Genomic DNA, 18,633 nt, shown 5'->3' on the forward strand with positions numbered 1-18,633 from the left:
TAGTGCTATTCAAGAACTCAAAGTCATTGGCTTAAATTTTGAAAGGTATCACTTACTGCAGCTTGAAATTCTGGAAATGACAAGCTGACAACTTCACCAGATGCTCAAACCATTGTTTGATGACATTTATGATCATCAAATAGTGGTTTGAAACAGGTGGATTTGTGGCATGTTAAACAAACCTGGTTTGGGGGGCTGTATATTTGGCCTTGTGTCCAAGTGGACACAAGGCCAAATATACACATTCACACATCACTTAAATAAATAAACTAGTTGCCCCACACAAATTACTACTTCTCTAGAGATCAGTTCTAACTAAATATTTCCACCTACTAATTAAGTTAGCTGAATTAACCAACAAAGGTAATGTTAGCTTGCAAATATCTGACCCGTTTAGATTTAAGAGTAAAAGAAGTAGTATGGACAATGGTCGACATATCTTCACAAAGGATTGGTTGTTTATTATATCATTTTGCCCCTGTAAGACTTTTATTTTTGCTTATGTTACAGCTCATGATGCTACAGTGACTTCCTGTTTACATTGTCACAGATGTTCCCTAGCAACTGATTTACACACTATTGAAGTGTTTACTAATGAAGATATTTCTTAAGTTTTAATGGTGCAACCTGATTTAATTTATCAATGATTTGAAACTAGTTAGTAGTTACTAGGACTTTCAGAAAGACTCTCAACACTAACTTAGTGATTGATTTATGATAATCTGGTGCAGCCTTCTACTTATTCTAATGAAAACATAGCATTGGGTCTTGATCCACAGGCTTTAAAAGTTGTATTAATAGTCTTTCCCTCACTCTCTGTAGGCTGGTAAGGGGATCCTGCGTACAATGAGAGCGTCTAATGACGCTGTGGCGGACCTGGTGCCCGTAGACGTCGTCATCAATGCCACACTGGCTGCAGCGTGGTACTCTGGATCACAGGTGGCCAACAGGTCGGAGAGCCACATAAACACATTATTATATATGATCACACATGAATCTCCTGATCTTTCTTATGGTTATACATTTCAGCGTTCCACTGAAATATCCTTCTCTTATTACAGGCCAAAAAACATCCTGGTGTACAACTGCACAACCGGTGGGATCAACCCGTTCCACTGGGGGGAAGTCGGTATGTCTCTTACCTTTACCTAAACACAGCCTGTGTAAAAATCCCAGACAATGCAAGCTCAGATGATTAAACATGGCGTCTAATGACATACTCTGGTTGACATATGATCCTCTGCCTGCCCCACCCAAACTAGGAGCTTTTGTTCACTGGTTCCTCAGGGATCCTGGTGTATAACCGGTCATTATTGAGTGTTGTTAGAGTGAATCTCACCTTAAATCAAACCTACTGACATTTCATTAAAAATCACATATCTTAGTAATACTATAGAACATACTGTAGATTTGAAGTAATCACACACTATTATTTAATTGATTTGTTGTCAAACTTTATGGTTTGGAGTAAAACTCAGGGCTCTGAAGTGCAATCATATTGCAAATGCAGTGTGGCCTGAAAATTTGGTACCACAAGGTCCATTTCAATTTAACTGTCAATCATATCACATGATCATCAACACTTCAAATGACTTCTAGTACACGTTGGCTTAAAAGCTGAGATTGAAATTTCACTTGACTTTACAAAACATTTGAAAAATGGAAATTTGATCATCTGCAATTGCATGATAAATGGGCAAACCCCATCTGCTGAGGAAGATTGTGTGACACATTCAAAAGCTCCAGAACAGCTAGTAATGAACCATGTTTGTGAGACTGTTTTGCTAAATAATTATTGCTTTTGTGCAGCTCAAGCTCTTTGTGGAGACATCAGAAGTATTGATTTAACTCAGTAGCCATTTTAAACTGCAGTTTTGTGTTAAGTCTTTTATTGGATTGCACCTTATTTTAAGTTGTTTATTCTGTTCATCTTGTGTGAACAAAATAACACCCACTGGACTTGTTGATTACCTTTTGATAAACTTGACCACCCAAGGAAAAGTATTAATATTTGGGTTGGTTGCAGTAAATGAAAGTAGTCATTTCATTTTTTTTTTTTTTTTAAATAGTTGTCACAAGTTTGAAATATTTTTGCCAGAAGCAGGACCAAACCTTTCAGTCAGACATAAACATCTAAAAAATGCATCAGAAAACTCACACTGCTCATTGATGACTTCTGTTTCTTAGAGTACCATGTAATATCCACATTCAAGAGGAACCCCCTCGAGCAGGCTTTCCGTCGGCCCAATGTTAATCTCACATCCAATCACCTAATCAATCAGTACTGGATCGCTGTGAGCCACAAGGCTCCGGCCTTCCTCTATGATCTGTACCTCAGGCTGATTGGACGAGAGCCCAGGTAACCTCATCATCGCCGACTCGGACATACCGCTTTTTTTAACGCCAAAATCTCTCAAACACACACACACACACACACATCTCTGCTGCTTTACTCCTGTCACTTTTTTTTCTCAGTGTAGTAGGCTAATGTCTCGCTGTAGCTGAGACGCTAATGTGTTTATATGACGCTTGTGTGCAGTTTTGTTGCGTGTTGAAGAATGCATAATCCAGCTGCTCTCCTGCACATACAGGGGATTACCAGTGGGTTCTGCACTCTTCACATCTTGCTACTTGCAATGTTAGTATTCCCAGTTGGGTTTCCAAAAATATCAGCACTGAGGTCATCCAGTTCAGCTGATTAATGGACTAAAGTGGTCTTATGTCTGAACATGCCTTTGGAAACCCAACCCAGGTGTTGGCCCTTTTTAAAAGTCTCTGCTAGCTGCTGATTGTCACAACAGTGAGTTACGAGAACTGGATCCGTCGCCTTTATCGATCCAAATCCCTTCAGATGTCACGATGCCAATGACAGGCTAGCAGTGGTCACACAATCACACAGGGCCTGAATCTAGCTTAATATCAACAGGAGGAGGATACGCACATTCTTCCTCATCTCCTGCTCTCTGTGTCCTCCTTGTCCTGTCGTATGTGTATCTCTCTCCTACAGAGTACTGTATAAACATGACCTTCAAGACCAATCCCTTAGAGCAGGCCTTCAGAAGGCCCAATGTCAATCTGCGCTCCAACCCTTTTACTAATCAGTACTGGACGACTGTCAGCCACACGCTGCCAGCCCTGCTCTATGACGGCTATCTCAGGCTGACAGGTCGCAAACCCCGGTAAGGTTGCAACTGCCCCCCCCTCTCCCCTCTCTCACCCCTGCCAGTCAGCCCCCACCTTCCCCACATGTTCCCACAAACCCACCCTCCCCCACTGTCTTGTCTAAGAGGGTTTTTTTTTTCCTGACTGGTTGTGTGGGATGGTGAGAACAAGGAAGGGTCCGGGACAGAAGGAACACAAAGTTTGCTGTGTCTTTACTTGATCTCACGGCAGTAGCTGAAAACAAATCATGTTAACAAAGCATGATTTCAGCTTTGCTCTATTTTTGGAAATGTATTTTTTTGATACAACTTTTTTTTTTTTTTTATTGAAAGAAGCACCACTTACTTGCCTTTTTGTGAACGAGCCATGCTGTGAACATGACATCCATTACTGTCATCCTCCGCCAATCATGGAAAATCCCAAGGCACCGTTGGACCTTTTTTAGGCCAATTCCAAAAGTTGTGTTCGGTCGGAGACAGTTTATGTCCCACTGAATACAAGCATTTTGCATGTTAATGGAATGGTATCCACATTTATGTTCTCCTCACTCTTTACTACAAGCCAGAGGTATTTCAGATGTAAAATGTTTCACAGTGCCAAGTGATCCGTCACAATCCAAAATTTCACACGGTGTTTGGCTTTCTGAAATGAATTTGGCTTGGAAGCTAACTCTCATTGGAGGGGTGTGATTTGATCCTAATTGGGTATGTCACCAGCTGTAAGTAATGATGATCTCTGCCTCTATGTGCTGATCGACCATGCATGTTTGTCACATCGTCTGAATCACCCGCCTTCACAGAAGGAATCTGAGTCATCTCAATCTGCTTCTATTAGTGTAAATGTTTAAAACAACATTTCATCCAAAATATTACAGTAGACCTTCTATTGGGACAAGGTCTTTTCATAAGAGAGGAAGAGGTTGCAACCATGCGTTGCAGAAGAAACCAATGTCGAGTTTAAAGTTGAATAACTGCAGTTTGAAGACTCAGAGACCATCTGTAATCCTCACAATACAGCACTGCTGTTTTTACATCAGTTTGATTCTCATCTTAATTACCGCAACACTAATTTAGAACTATGATCACCTGAATCTGAACTAACACAGAAATCATGTGTATTAACTGGATTCACTGGTGTTAACAGGAGGACAATCTGTATCTAACATTTGTGTTGTTGGGACTGCCCTGGCCGTAAAGCAGATTTCATTCATTTATCTCTGAGTTGAAGTTATTTGGGGTAAAACATTAAATCAGGTCACGTGGGTCATATCTATTTTGACAGTGTATTGTCCGTCCTCCTGGCCTGCACACAGATGAAATCCAGTTAGTCCTCTGCTGATTTGTATCAGTCACTGTTCCCGTGGGGGAAAGATGACCCTGACTACTTACAGTGCTATGAAAAAGTTTGCAGACCTTGCTTGACTATTAGCTGATTTTGCTGTGCTACAAATTATTTAAATGATTTAAATAATTTGAAAACCAAATCAGTAGAGTATTCTTGGTGTTCTCTTCATTAACATTATAAAGTAAAAATTGAAAAAAGCTGCTTCTTAAAATCTCATTCTGCTGAAATTGCATATTGTTGCTGTCCAGTGAAAACAATGTATAATATCTCCCTATTTAGTTGGAGTTTTTTTGTTACATTTTGAATTTTCTATAAACTGAAAGTGTAATTGTTCCTTTTTAAGGTTCTAAATCTCAGTAAATCATTTAAAGATGAATTGGATTATCTGGAGAGAAAAACTCAAAGCTGAAAAAACACTTTCTTGGCTCATGAAGATTTGAGTTCCACGGTTTTCACAAGACGGTGACAAGTCGTAGATACAAGTTGAGATCATGCAAGAGGTGTTCAAACACATAGCACTGTATAGCTCAAACAATCATCTGCACATATCAAAATGATTAGAAACAAAACCTGCTTAATCAAATCTTCAATCCAGTAAAGTCATGCCCACGGCATATAGATAATCTGAGAGATTAAGTGGAAGATCTTGAACCAATGAAATGTGCTGTATATGCACATTTTCTTAAATTTATATTCCTGTTAAATATTAAATTTGGAGAGTAAATTGGACTGTAAAGAGCTCATGTTGGATAAATAACTGCAATCTTTTCTACAAATGCACCTCTCTTCCTCTGCTCCCCCCACCTTCAACACCACGGTACCCCTTCCTATTCCTCATCCATTATTCCTCCTCTGTTTACATCCATAACACCTTTTTACTCAATTCTTTCCACTCACCCTGTCCACCTCTTCCTCTCCGCCCATCCCACCACATCCCTGCCCCTCCCTCTCCTGTATCTTTCTCGATCTGTCCTACCATCACCTTTTATCCATTCCAATACTTTCCCTTTTGCATCCCGCTCCCTCCTCACCCCGCAACGCTTGCTTATTTTAAGGATGATGAAGACAATCACTCGCCTCCACAAAGCAATGATGGTCCTGGAGTATTTCACCAGTCACTCCTGGGCGTGGAACACAGACAACCTAACCATGCTGATGGCCCAGATGAGTCCCGAGGATAAGAAGGTATGAAAGATATGGTGTTCTTTTGATATGGAAAATAAATGAACTGCGAACCATAGTTGTATGTTCTCCACATCATTCACACTTTGTCCCTCTGTCGCCCACACCCACCGCACACACACAACAGGCATTTACACTCTGATGGCAGACAGATTTACCACTCAGTGTGTCGATGTCTGATAGTAAGCTGGGCACAATGGAGTGAGTCATTCATTCACTGCTGACGTCAGTTTGTAGTGAACGGGACGTTGTTCAGGAAAAGTGAAAGACTCAGGACTTTCTTTTTTTATGTCCTCTACACACAAGACCTATTGTTCTCGTTATATGAGACACTGACATTTTGTTCTTGTCATCTTGACGTCACCAGATCTGACGACAAGGTAATCCGAGTCTAAATAGTGTTTTGAAATGTTTCATTTTGAAAATATTTCTTTTGAAATAGGTTTTAGGTCTGCAGTGCCAATCTCCCACTGAAAAGAAAAAAAAAAACTCCAGGCTGTTTGGGGAATCGGGGACTTTTCATTCCACTAAAGGGCAGCCACTGCCTACCGAATCTGCCAACAGTGAACCCCCCCACCTCACTGTTAACAGAACCAACCACAAACCATGTGCCACTGTGCCCTCCTCATCTCTCAGCCAATGATCAGTTTTTTTTTTCTCCCTTCATAGCGGAAGGGACCACTTAGAGTTAATTCAGGCCAAAGCCAGGTGGAGCTTAGTACTGGCTCCTTGCTGTGATTACTAAAAATTCTCTCTTATGAGATAGGTACATAAGCAAATGTTCATTACAGAAATCAAAAACATTTCTCATTTTTTGCTTTCCAAACAAACTCCTCATTTTATAGCCCATGTCCCTCCCACTCAAAGCGGAACTTGGGTGGGCAAGTGCACTGTCACTGTGGAAAATGCTGCACAACCAGCTTCACTTTTGCTGTTTCCTTTCTCAGGTTCCAGGACACATTAAAACCAGTTTGTGTTAGAGCATACAGTATATCATTGTTTGCTAATCACTGATACACTGCATGTCTATATCAGCACATATGTTGTCAGATATACAAATATAAAAAGCACCACACAGATATTTAATTTGCTTACAGGATGTGTTTTTGATCATATGTACATCTAAAAACACATACTTGTTAATTGAAAACCTTCAACTCTCTGATCGTGTTTTTTATTCAGGTGGTAAGGTGTGTCATAGTTGCAAACCTTTTTACTGAAAAAGATTAATGACCAAAAATGATTCAATGCATTGGAACTCTACAATAACCTCGTGCTGCTCTGTTGGTCTTCACACCTTTGCTTTTATACTTTTTTGCTCAGTTGGCAGATTATATCTGAGGCAAGGCCATTTATACATTTAAATATTGTTTTTATACCTGAGAACCTTATGAAATTGTCACCCATTTAATTATATTGTCGTAGAATTTGACTGTCATGGCATTTCATTGGTGTCTAATTCATTATATTTAAGTTTTAAGTTGGGTTTTATTTAAGGATATTATAGGTTTGATGACTGACTGGGAGGCCCGGCCCAGATAACCATGACATGCATATATACATCTTATCTGCCTTGAAAGATAGACAGTACATGCTCTTATCAACCAGAAACAGTGCGTCTGTGTTATGGTATTTGAAGCTTCTGCAGCACACTGACAATGCAATGTGGTGTTTTTATTCCCACAGGTGTTTAATTTTGATGTGCGCCAGTTGCACTGGGCAGAGTACATGGAAAGTTACTGCATGGGCACCAAAAAATACGTCCTGAATGAAGAGCTGTCGGGCCTGCCTGCTGCACGCAAACACCTCAACAAGTAAGAGTCTGTTGAATCAAACATGCAAACAGAAAATACTGTATGCGAGGGGCGCTCACGGATGGCTGCCATTCTGTCGAAAATAGGCGGCTTTTGTTTCATCTAGGTCAGCATATAGTAGATAATTCTTTGCATTAGCACTTAATATCCTCCAGGCATTTCAAGTACTTTGTTTATCCTTCCATTAAATGCTGATATCTACTGCATTTATCTGGAGTACCTTTTTTTTTTTTCCCCAGCCAAACTACTAACTTCAGATTATCATTCCCAGTGGATAGTACAGTTACAGTATCAGTAGTCTTCTCTCCTTTAATTAAGCTTATGAATAATTTCAGCATGCAGAAACTTTCAATAGAAAATTAAGAGAGCTGAACTTGAATGCAATTTGTGTGTGTTTGTACATAATATAAAAACTTCACTCATGTACTCAAGTGTGCATCTGTTTTCCAGGCTGAGGAACATCCGTTACACCTTCAACACCATCCTGGTGGTGCTCATCTGGCGTGTTTTCATTGCCCGATCCCAGATGGCCAGAAACATCTGGTACTTCGTGGTGAGCCTCTGCTTCAAATTTCTCTCCTACTTCAGAGCCTCCTCCACCATGAGATAATGACCCAGGGTCACGGTGGAGAGCGGTGGGGTGAAGAAATGAAAAAAAAAAAACACCGGCTGTGGATGTTTGAGAGGTGCCTGAGCTCAAAGCCCTTGGTACCACGCTGTCCGTCTCTGGCCCCCCCGTGTTTTCTCCGATACTCGAGGATCTAATGGAACCATTAAACCCGGCTACACACCATGAACACAGACAGAGCTATCAGCCCAGCCTGGAGTCACTGCAGTCTAAATGTTGCATATTTTGGATCTTTCTAACCTGATCTCTAGCATTTCCTAAAATTCAGAGGGGATACGGATTTATCTCACGACATACAACGCTCCGACTAACAGCACTCGGACAAGTTCAAGAAGCAGGACCACGTGTCCTCATTCTGTTCATTTCCAGTCTGTACTCCCACAGCTTCAGAGCTCCTTAACCTGCTCTGTCTTTTCTGTCTGCTTGACTGCCTGCAAAACAAAGCTATGCACTGGATGATGCTCTGCTGCTCAGCTGGTTTTGAGTCAGTCCAGGCTTTGTTCCTGTAGGTCTCTGCTGTATATGTAATCTTTCATTGAAAAATAACCACTCCAACTGCTGTGTAAGTTGTATTTTTCTGCTGTCACCTGGAAAAAAAAAACCCTTCCATTTTCTTTTTTTCTCCCTTCAAGTTTGTGTGTGGGTCTTGTCAAGTTTTACAGTAGTAGGGCCTGTGGAAATGTGTTAAAATGCTGTTTCAAAAATGTACAATAAGCAGGGTTTTCTAAGGTTTTTTTCATGTGGCAGCAGCATTTGCTAAGCAAAGCATAAACTACACTCAGCTCCTGGGGCGTCTGAGCTTGTTTTGCACATTTAGTTGGAGACAGTTGAAGTATGACTCTGTCTGACTTAGGTCATTTTCAGAAAGGCTTTTCTAGGAATCATTGTTTAAAATTTGTCTTGCCCTCCCAACCCAACTCCCAAGACCAAAGCCATTTCAGCCAATGTTTATCACAGTTGCACCAACAACTTAATAAAAACAGTTGTTGGACTACTGCAAGAGAAAGTTGACAGTGCAGGAGTGTGGGGGTTAGCTTATACTCTCCCATCCCTCACAAAGAGTCATTAGCCGCCATCTCTTCCTGCTTGGCAAAGACAGACACTCAACTATAATGCACTTCTGTATGTCCCCAGTGGACTGCAGTGGCTAGTTCCCTAATTAATGACCAAGCACAATGTAGATTGTAATACGATGGCTTTACCCAGTGCCTACAAACTCCTTGCATCAGCAGATCTTGCAAATCAAGCTTCTTCTACAGGTTCCTTTTTGTCATGTGTAAAGCAATTTTTGCCAAAATACCTCTTAGCTAACGGACTCGTAGCTCAGTAGAGGATGAGACGGATGTAGTTGAAGAGAAATTTTGTCACCTTTTTGGCTTCTTTTTCTCCAGTATGCTTGAGAATTTGAACACATTCATTACTAGTTAACGATTTGAGTCACACACATATGCTGACTCATCTTTTAGTACTCTACTGTTCAGGTAGGTCTAAGTGTAGCTCACCATCTTTTGTGAAAGGTTTTATTACTGTAGTTATTGTCCTCTTTGTGTGTTTAAGTAACTCCTACGGGTCTAGTTTATCATGTTACTGGTCTGTTTACCACCTAAGTTGCTGCTGTAAATACAGGTATGCAGGATTCATCTTTTGCCGTTAATACCCTGCTGTTACACATCTGGACCATTCTGTTGCCTTCATCACCCTGTGTTGCTAAATGAGATATTTGCCTTTTCAGACAGGAAATTTAGGCTTGTTTCAGAATTGGCAACATAAGCTGAAATTGCGTTTTCTTACATCAGATTTTTCTGAGGTTTTATAGGAATTCACCCTCAATGCCATAGTAAGTCTACAATTAACATTACCTGAGGTTTACCTGGGTAGCTGTGTGCACTTTGTTGTATTTGTCTCTTTTCTGTTCCTCAAATCCCCCTATTTCTCGAGCACACTACAATGTTTGAAGAAGCGGGGTGTGATGATCTTTGGCTGTGCTTGCATGTGTCTTCTCAGAGTGTCTTAGGCCAAACACCTACATGTACATCCTGTGAATGTCCTGGAGTCATTAAAGAATGTGATTTCGATCTTTTTCACTCTGAAAGCATGAGCCATTTTACACAAGATCATGCACCTTGATGGAAGAATACACCCTTTTTTTGGAAAGATGTGCAAGTGTGAATCGTGCCTGAACTTTTGTCAATATTCTAACAATGTGAAAAGAGAGCAATCAGATCTATGTTTTCTAATTATTTTGTGAACAGCTCTATTTAGGTAGACTTCTGACTATAACAGATGTATAACAGATGTATTTTTATGCTAATGACATTGCGTGGCTATTTTACTGACACAAAGCTTACAGAACCGACTTCAGCTGCTGTAAATAATACTTTAAAAAGTAAATATGTAAACGTAATATCAGTATGTTCAGAGCTGAATTTAACTGTTATAAGTTGCTTGACCTTTGACTATACTGTATGTGTCCATGTACTTTTTTTTTTTTTTTTTCTCTGAATGTAATAGAATAACACAGCCTGACTTCTTTGCACAGACAGAATCTTCCTCTGACTCCTGAAACAAGAAATTAACAATACTGTAATTGCCTGTAATTTTAATATTAAGCAAATGTTTGTTTATTGGAGGGCAGTGTGATAAATTCTTGCTGTTGTAACTACTTATGACTGTGTGAGTGAGTAGGTCAGTTGTGTTGTGGTGAACGGCTGTTGTAATGTTCTTGTGTAGTGTTGTGGGTGGAAAATGGCAACGGCGTGTCTAATTCAGGGTTCCTCCTCATATTCTCAGTTTTGATGTCAGGAACTCTCTGACTACCAAATCATACCAATTGTTAATCAAACAGGGCATTGCACACAAGTAACATCAGCATCCATTTGGAGCAAATCTTAAATGCAGTCACAATGATCCATTATTCAACTAACTTAAAGCCCTTGAAATTGTGGTGTGTGTTTAACATTTAATATTTGTTACTAAATACACAACAAAGTAATAGTTTGACATTGATTTGCGTTCTTGACGAGAGTTCAATGAGAAGATTGATATCATTCATGTCTTTACGCTAAATATGAAACTGCAGCTAGTTAGCTTAGCAAAAAGCGTCCAAACTGGGGGATACAGCTAGCTTAGCTCTGTCTAAAGTTGAATAAAATCTGCCTATCAGCACCTCTAAAGTTCTCAAATTAAGACTATTTCTTAGCCAGGTGCAGTAACTTTCTGGAGTCTAAACAAACTAGATATGCCCCTCTTGTTTCCAGTTTCTATGCTAAGCTAAGTGGTTGCTGGCTTCAGCTACATATTTATTGTACACACACGAGAATGGTATCAATCTTCTTTCCGCAAAATGTCAAACTATTCCTTTAAAGTTAGGAAACATCCTTTTCTTTTTTCTTTTTTTTAATTATTTTTTTTTAGCTGATCTGACTCAGGATGGTGTGTGTGTGCGTGTGTGTGGTTTGATCAGATTTGATTGTCCTGTCATCAGATTTTGATCCAAATGTTGCTAAATCCTTATTGGAGCACAGACGTGTGATGTCACCTTTTTGTAATTGAGCCCCACCCACTTCAAACCAGTGAGTGCACAAACAAAAACACACATACAGAAATCTTTTCATGTGAAATAATCAACACTATTCTAACTTTGGTAGGAAATGTGTCCATGTAAACCCTATTACACGTAGTGAGAAAAGTGTTTGAGGAAATGGGTTTTCAGGGCATTTTAAGAAAACTTGTCATTTTGAATAATGGATCGCAGTTCTTGAAACTCATTTGGATTTTGCACTTACACTGGTTTATGTATATAATGCTTTATTTTCTTTTGTTTTCCCACCAGGCTTTTGTTGGACTAAATACTCTGTTCTTATGGTTATTTAAAAAAAAAAACTTTGTTCCTGCAAAAACATCATGTATTTTTCAACTTTTTACAGGTGTTGATGCACTGTTGTTTTCATGAAGTAGAAATGTTATCAGTCTGTTTCTCTTCTGCATGTTTCAAAGTCAATGGCCTGTGTATCGACTGTCTACATCAAAGTAGGAGTTATGATTTTATTTTTTTGATATTCCTTCTTTTCAGAAGTGTTATGGCCGCTCCTTTTGTCATGGCCAACACAACATGGGTCAATATGATTACACTCTACTAAGATAAGAGTGCAAATTCTAGTTGAGTTTTCCTCTGCAGTAAAGAATATGTTCAGATGGTTAAATGGTAACAGTGTAAATGTTCATTGCTAAATGTCTTCTTTGTGTGGATCTTGAGGTGACTCTCGTTTATCTTTCCTACCTTGGGCACCGTGACAAGTACAGGCCACTGTGTTCAGTTTCAAAAGGAGGAAAAGGAGTTCTTGCCACAGTCATTGTCAATGTGAAACTCCAAAAACAATAAATCAATGGGTGCCTTTTTGTTTGTAAACCAAAAAGAAGGAATAAACCATGTTTAATCCTCTTCTGATTCAGACATGTCTTCTCTGTAGAAATCTTGACTCTAGTTGGTGTTGTAAAGTTGTTACCATCCGAAACATAACCAGGAAGTGACAGCATGATTAACAGTGAAACAAATGAACCATTAGTCTCAATCTGTCCAGCTGACCTGTTTCCTGTGGTGCATAACAGATCTGTCCTCCATTTCACTCACTGTATCTGGAAGCCAGATTAAAGTGGAGGCTATTGAACAGCTCCATTAAGATTTAATGCTGCCATTCAGGATTATACTCTTCCTCTATGAATGGAAGGATTGGCCTGTCGTCCTTTTGGATGACTCACTTTTCATTTTCTAGAAACAACTTACTCGGGGTACTGTGGGGAAACGCTGCCTTACCATATTATCAGTGCCCTGCCACGCTAACTCTTTGGCAAGTTTTCATATTTGGTGTTAAGTTTATGATGGGGTTGAGTTAAGGTTGTTACACATGAAGGCTATGAAAGCTCACTTGATGTCTGTAACTGTGTAAACCCATACAGGGACATTGGTAACATGATTACTGTTCCACATAAATGCTGTTGAGTCTGATCTGTTGCCCTCAGTTGGCTATGGTTGCCAAGCAAGCAGACGCTGCAGATCATGTCTGGATATTGTTGCACACTGGAGAGGTTTTGCTCTTCACTAGAAGAGACAAGGTTGAGGGCAACAGTCATCAAACCTTATTTAAGAGAACATGTTTTTAAAATTAATCTAAAACTGCCTTAAATTAAAAAAAAAAAAAAGTGAAAACTGATTCTTGTATGTTGTGGTGTATGATAAGTAGGCATAGTGAGATGGAATAAACTGATATTTATCCCATCCCGACTTTTGGACATCTACTGTGTGGTATTAACAGTATTACACTCATTTGTACATATAAAGTGACAAACTTGTTAAGGAAGAAAAAGAGAACTTGAGAAGTTCAAACCAACTTTCTCATCGCCACACACTTGGCCAATTGCTGCGTGAATGTCAGATTGTTGTTTGACATCATAAAAGTGTGCAGTTGCAGTCTCTCGTTTAAATTTTCTTTCATCGGTCTTTCTGAAAAATGATGCATGCTCCTGGGGTTTACTTCCCACATTCTAAGACAAATTGGTATCCTCTACAGCACTCACTTTTAGAAATTGAAACCTTTTGCCTTTTTAACAAAGTTGAATAACAATTTTTGGCACACTAAAGCTAAATATCCTATGCTAAATTAACTAGCACAGCAGTGCTGGTCCTCGTGTCAATGTAACTTGGTTTTGTTCCTATCAATAATATTCACAAACACTCATCTAAAGTCAATTTTCCAACTCTAGCTGTAATCTCTGCTGACTAGAAACCTCCACACTGTTCAGTCTTCTCTTTCCTGCTGTCATTACAGACATGTCTGAACTAACCGCAACCCCTCGACTCGCCTCTTTTGTCGAGTTATGTTTAACCCCAGGGGTTTGTTAAAGGCAGGTATAAATAGAAATGTTAAACAACAATGTTAGATAATTTTATAAATACGTCCTTATTTAAACAACACAAGGAACGTTTGAATGTGTTTCAGGGCTGGATGTTAAGTTATTTGCATTATTACTATGGCTTATGATTTTTAAAGAGGTTTTCTTATTTCTGCCACAGAACACGGGAAGTTTCAGTCAAACCTCAGTTCTGTTTTTCTTTTCATCGTGCCTAACCTAACATGGAATTTTTTTTCTTATTTTGACAGAACTAGGCTTCCATACACTCAGGACCAGGAAACTCACCTGACCAAAACAATCTACAAAACTGGTTTTCCAGCAGCTTTTCAGCTTTGACAAATGTATTTGTTTTTTCAGCATTTAGTCAAATTCAAATTTTTGCAGGCTCCTCCCTACAGGAGGTGGGTCAGCATTTAATTAAGAAGATGACTAGCTGAGCTATCATGAATCAGGATTTATGCCTAAAATGACACTAATAAGGCTGGAATAAACTGTGGTTTAAAGACGATTGGAGGTAAATGGTTGTAAATATACAGGTTAGTTTTGTTGTTCTGTCCTGAGCAGGAAATAGACGTGGGAGAAATTAACTCCCATGTAATGGACAAAGTCCTGACTGTGAACAAATAGGAAGAAGTAACCTGATTTTCTGTCTTATCTGTCTTACCTAGGTTTAACTTTTATCTCACTCTCATTATCTTTTCTATGAGGCACACAGCCTTGTTTGTGTAAGGTTGACTGCTTGTTGGCATCTTACCAGCTCAAATAGAGTGCCTTTAACAAAGATACACTATCATAAAATGCTTCTGTTGCTTCCAGCTTTGCATAAAAAATTCATGAACATTAAATGCCCTCATAACTCTGTTGCTCTGGAGTAAAGCTAGAGACAGATGCCCTGCCACTGATCTGAGTTTATCTGTGAGGTAGGGATGGCTTTAATCCTTTTGACAGTACACAAACAGAAAAATTATAAACACAATAGGCAGTGACTCTTGACTCTCTTGTTTCCATCTATTGTGTGGGCGGTCAGATGCTGAAAACAGTCTTACAGGTATTTTATGCTCCTCTCTGTAACACCTGACAACAGCCGCCTGGCAACTGTGGCCCAGCAACCATGCCAAGCACTGAGTCACAACCAGCCGAGCTCACCCAGTGGGACCTGGGCCGCTGGGCTGCATAAACAGGAACCAGGGGCTTACAAGGCTTAGAGTGGGAGCCCTGAGGCAGAAAACACACACACACACACTGAACTTCTATACTAATGAATGTTAATGTGTGGGCCCGTCAGCACTTAAAGTAATAATCTTGGTTATTTTTGTATAGATAGCTGTCCATTTTGTTTTTGAAAGCTTTTAGATTTGTTGTTGTGAACACTTGTCTAATGAGTCTGTGCTGGGAAGAAGAATCATCTGCCATACAGGAAGTGATGCATTCACATACATTGCTTGGTAAAACCAGAAAGAACTGATAATGAGAAAAGATAACCAGTAGATTTACAGCACATATACTTAAAGCTGCATCAACTGAATATGTGTAAAGTGAAAGCTGCTGTTCACAGTGACAAATCGACAGACAATAATCACTGTTTGCCGACATGTTCGCCACAATAACTTTATAATGAAACAATATGTCAACGTCTGTGTTGTGTTTATAGTTTGTTATGCTGCCCCCAACTGGTCAAAAAATTTGCTGATGCTGCCAAGTGTTTTCACTATGATACATTTTCTTTTTCTAAACTATACTGACTCCCCTGCACCTCCTGTCTATTCTGCCTATTCTTGATTGCTTGTTGTGGTTGACACATCTCACTGTCCGAGGCTGGGTATATAACAGTGACATTTTATCCTCCCGACACGAACACCACATGCAGCTTCACACCGCTGTCTGGTAACTAAAAACTTTTAACTTCATGCGGTCAGATCTGTTACGTCCTTGCTTTAGTCACAAGTCCGAGTCACACTGTTCTAAAAGCTTTGCCTCAAAGGTCACACTGACCATCACAGTTTATTTGGTATTCCCAGGCTTTCACAAGGAGCTCCCTGACTCAGGGAGACAGTAACTGCTGTAAACCTAATGAGAGCAAAAAGCATCAAACATGAAATTCTCCTCTGCAATGGAAATTGGATTTTCTCCAATAAGCAGGAAGCAGTATATCTCAAACTTATCAAAGAAGACAAAATGCTTAGCAAAGTCCCCCAAAATTTTATCCAAAATTTAGTAGATTTTCAATTTAATTTCTCTACCATTCTTCTCCTTTTCTCTTCCTGCATCTACGTCAGCATGTGTCCACATATGCAACAGTAACAGCTAGCCTCCCTTGGATCTTTGTTTGAATTTTATGACTGTTTCTCCTCTTTGAATGCTTTACAGCATCTGGGAAGTTTATGTCTTTTAGTGTTTGCAGAGGAACCGAAACTCCTCACAACACACCATGGCTGACCTTGAGAGTGCAAACACTTTTCACCGAGAAGATTACTACAGTTCATTTAGTGTTTTGTTGTGACGTTTGAACTCACCAACCACCCGCTGCCAGCTTTTACTGGCTTTTTAATGAGTATGTCCTTACACACACATACACACACACACACAGGTCTATAAACCATTTTGTCTTCCTAGTAGAACCCCCAGTCTGGATGTGTGTGTTAGTGATGACGACCACCACTGCCGCTCTGCTCTCTCTCTGTTTTTGGGTAAACACCAGCATCCATGCTGCTCAGTCAGGTGAGTGATAAGATGGACACCAAACAACATGACTTGTCTTTCATTGGTACTTGTATATAGTTAAGATGATGCAACTGTACAGAATGAATCTGAGAGGTTTGATAAGTTTTCTTCCTCTCTCTTAGGTTCAAAGTGTGGAGTTCCTCAGGTGAGGAGCCCAATGGTTCCTTCTCTGAGGGTGGTTGGAGGGTCCGAAGCCACATATGGATCACATCCATGGCTGGTCAGTGGTCTACTTTAGTTTTATTTATCTTGCTTTCTTGTTTTTGCTGAGCAGTCATTGGGTGTGGTGTATTTGCTCATCTATGAGAATACTTGCGGAGTGACATCTTTAGCTTTGAATTTTATCTTTGCCTGCTCAGTCCTGATAGATATCAGTACTACTCATGCAGACAAACCACTTCTTCTATTCACCACAAACAAACCACTGTTGCTTTTGTAACAGTCATTTCCTGTGAGAAACAATCTAGTGGCAAGGTTTTAAGAAACATGTTGATGAACTACTGCTTTATAAATTACTTACAATCTGCAGTAATATGAAGAACTATAGAATAGAAATTTAGCTACATAAAAACGTTGCAGTATTAATTAGTTGCTCGAGTTTGATACTAAGGCAGTTGATATAATATCAAAAATATAATACATATTTTGTCATGCAGGCTCAACATCTTACATGTTTTCAGCTAATTTGGACTTAAAAATTTTACAAATGTATTTACTGTTCATGATGCACATTTTTAAGAGTAATTTACACAACTATTTGCGCATAACTAGGTTCGCGATAATGCTAATGCTAATGCTGGTTTAAGTTACCTCTGCATTCGCTCCACTTTTCAGATCCGGGGCTACCCGCTAGACCTTTACATAATAGCAATTTCTGTTGCGCTGGTTGGTACAGGGTGATAAATATATTGACAGCTATTGCATGGTCTGCCATAGTGTAGGCATTCACAGCCTGAAAGGATGAATCTTAATGGCCCTGACTTTTCGTCTCACTCATAGCCTAGCTTAAAGCTAGGAATTTAGCTTTTTTCAAGATTAAAGCTAAAACAGCATGCTAACATTCATACTCTAACATGATACACTAACATGCTAGCAAAATATTAACTCTATGCGTCAGTTAACACACTTCTGCTGTTAGTACGATTGCATGCCAACAAGCCAACATGCTAAATGCTACTAAATTTCTGCTGCCCTGTTACTGTGTTAACTTGTTAATGCACAATAAATTACATTTTGAAGTTGATTATAATACATATGGGCATTACAATTGAAGTAAAGTGCAGTTTCATCAGACTGATGAAAGTTATGAGGATGGTGTCATTTTAATGAGTAAAGTGTAATTATTTCCAGTGGTGCCAAAAAAGACGGAGTAACACTTTTTCCAAATGATAAAACAATTACATTCAGACACTTCTCTTGCATTAGGCTCACATCTGGATGAACCATTTTTCAGCTTTGTAAAAGTCAAATTTCTCTCAAGCTTATATCTGTGCTCAGATTTCCCTGCGGAATAAGGGCTCTCATTTTTGTGGAGGGGCCATCCTGACGAGCCGCTGGATAATGACAGCTGCACACTGCTTTGCATCAATCTCCAAGTACGGTTCTTAGTTGTGTGCTGCCATTCTTCCTTTTCTGTTACATTTTACACATTGTTCTTTGTGTAAAAGCACACATACTCTTTCCCAATCTGCATGCTGCCAGTGCACATTAGGTAACACTTTATTTTACAGGTCCTGCAATTTTATACTAATTAATTAATTTGCATATTTAGTGGTTAATTTTTTAGGATATTTTACAGAAAGGGTGGTGCAATTTGGTACAAATTATAAGAAAAAAATGAAAAAAGTGTTAAGTTGGTTAAATTAACTATTA

The 18,633-nt window shown here is 39.4% G+C and overlaps 1 protein-coding gene across 2 annotated transcripts in view; it reads left to right on the top strand.

Annotated features, from left to right (window-relative positions):
* The window catches only part of far1 (fatty acyl CoA reductase 1), a 28,486-nt gene extending 15,915 nt beyond the window's left edge, over positions 1–12,571 (top strand). Inside the window, exons 8-13 of one of the 2 annotated variants that reach the window (XM_067588914.1) lie at positions 823–950; positions 1,062–1,129; positions 2,188–2,359; positions 5,562–5,691; positions 7,375–7,502; positions 7,953–12,571. In XM_067588914.1, the coding sequence (XP_067445015.1) occupies positions 823–950; positions 1,062–1,129; positions 2,188–2,359; positions 5,562–5,691; positions 7,375–7,502; positions 7,953–8,112 (786 nt within the window). In that variant the 3' untranslated portion in view covers positions 8,113–12,571. Of the gene's footprint in view, positions 1–822; positions 951–1,061; positions 1,130–2,187; positions 2,360–3,007; positions 3,180–5,561; positions 5,692–7,374; positions 7,503–7,952 lie in introns of both variants that reach the window. The other variant, XM_067588913.1, reaches the window with a different exon arrangement.
* The last annotated feature ends 6,062 nt before the right edge of the window (positions 12,572–18,633 follow it).

Source organism: Thunnus thynnus, chromosome 5 (assembly GCF_963924715.1).
Source record: "Thunnus thynnus chromosome 5, fThuThy2.1, whole genome shotgun sequence".
NCBI lineage: Eukaryota > Metazoa > Chordata > Actinopteri > Scombriformes > Scombridae > Thunnus > Thunnus thynnus.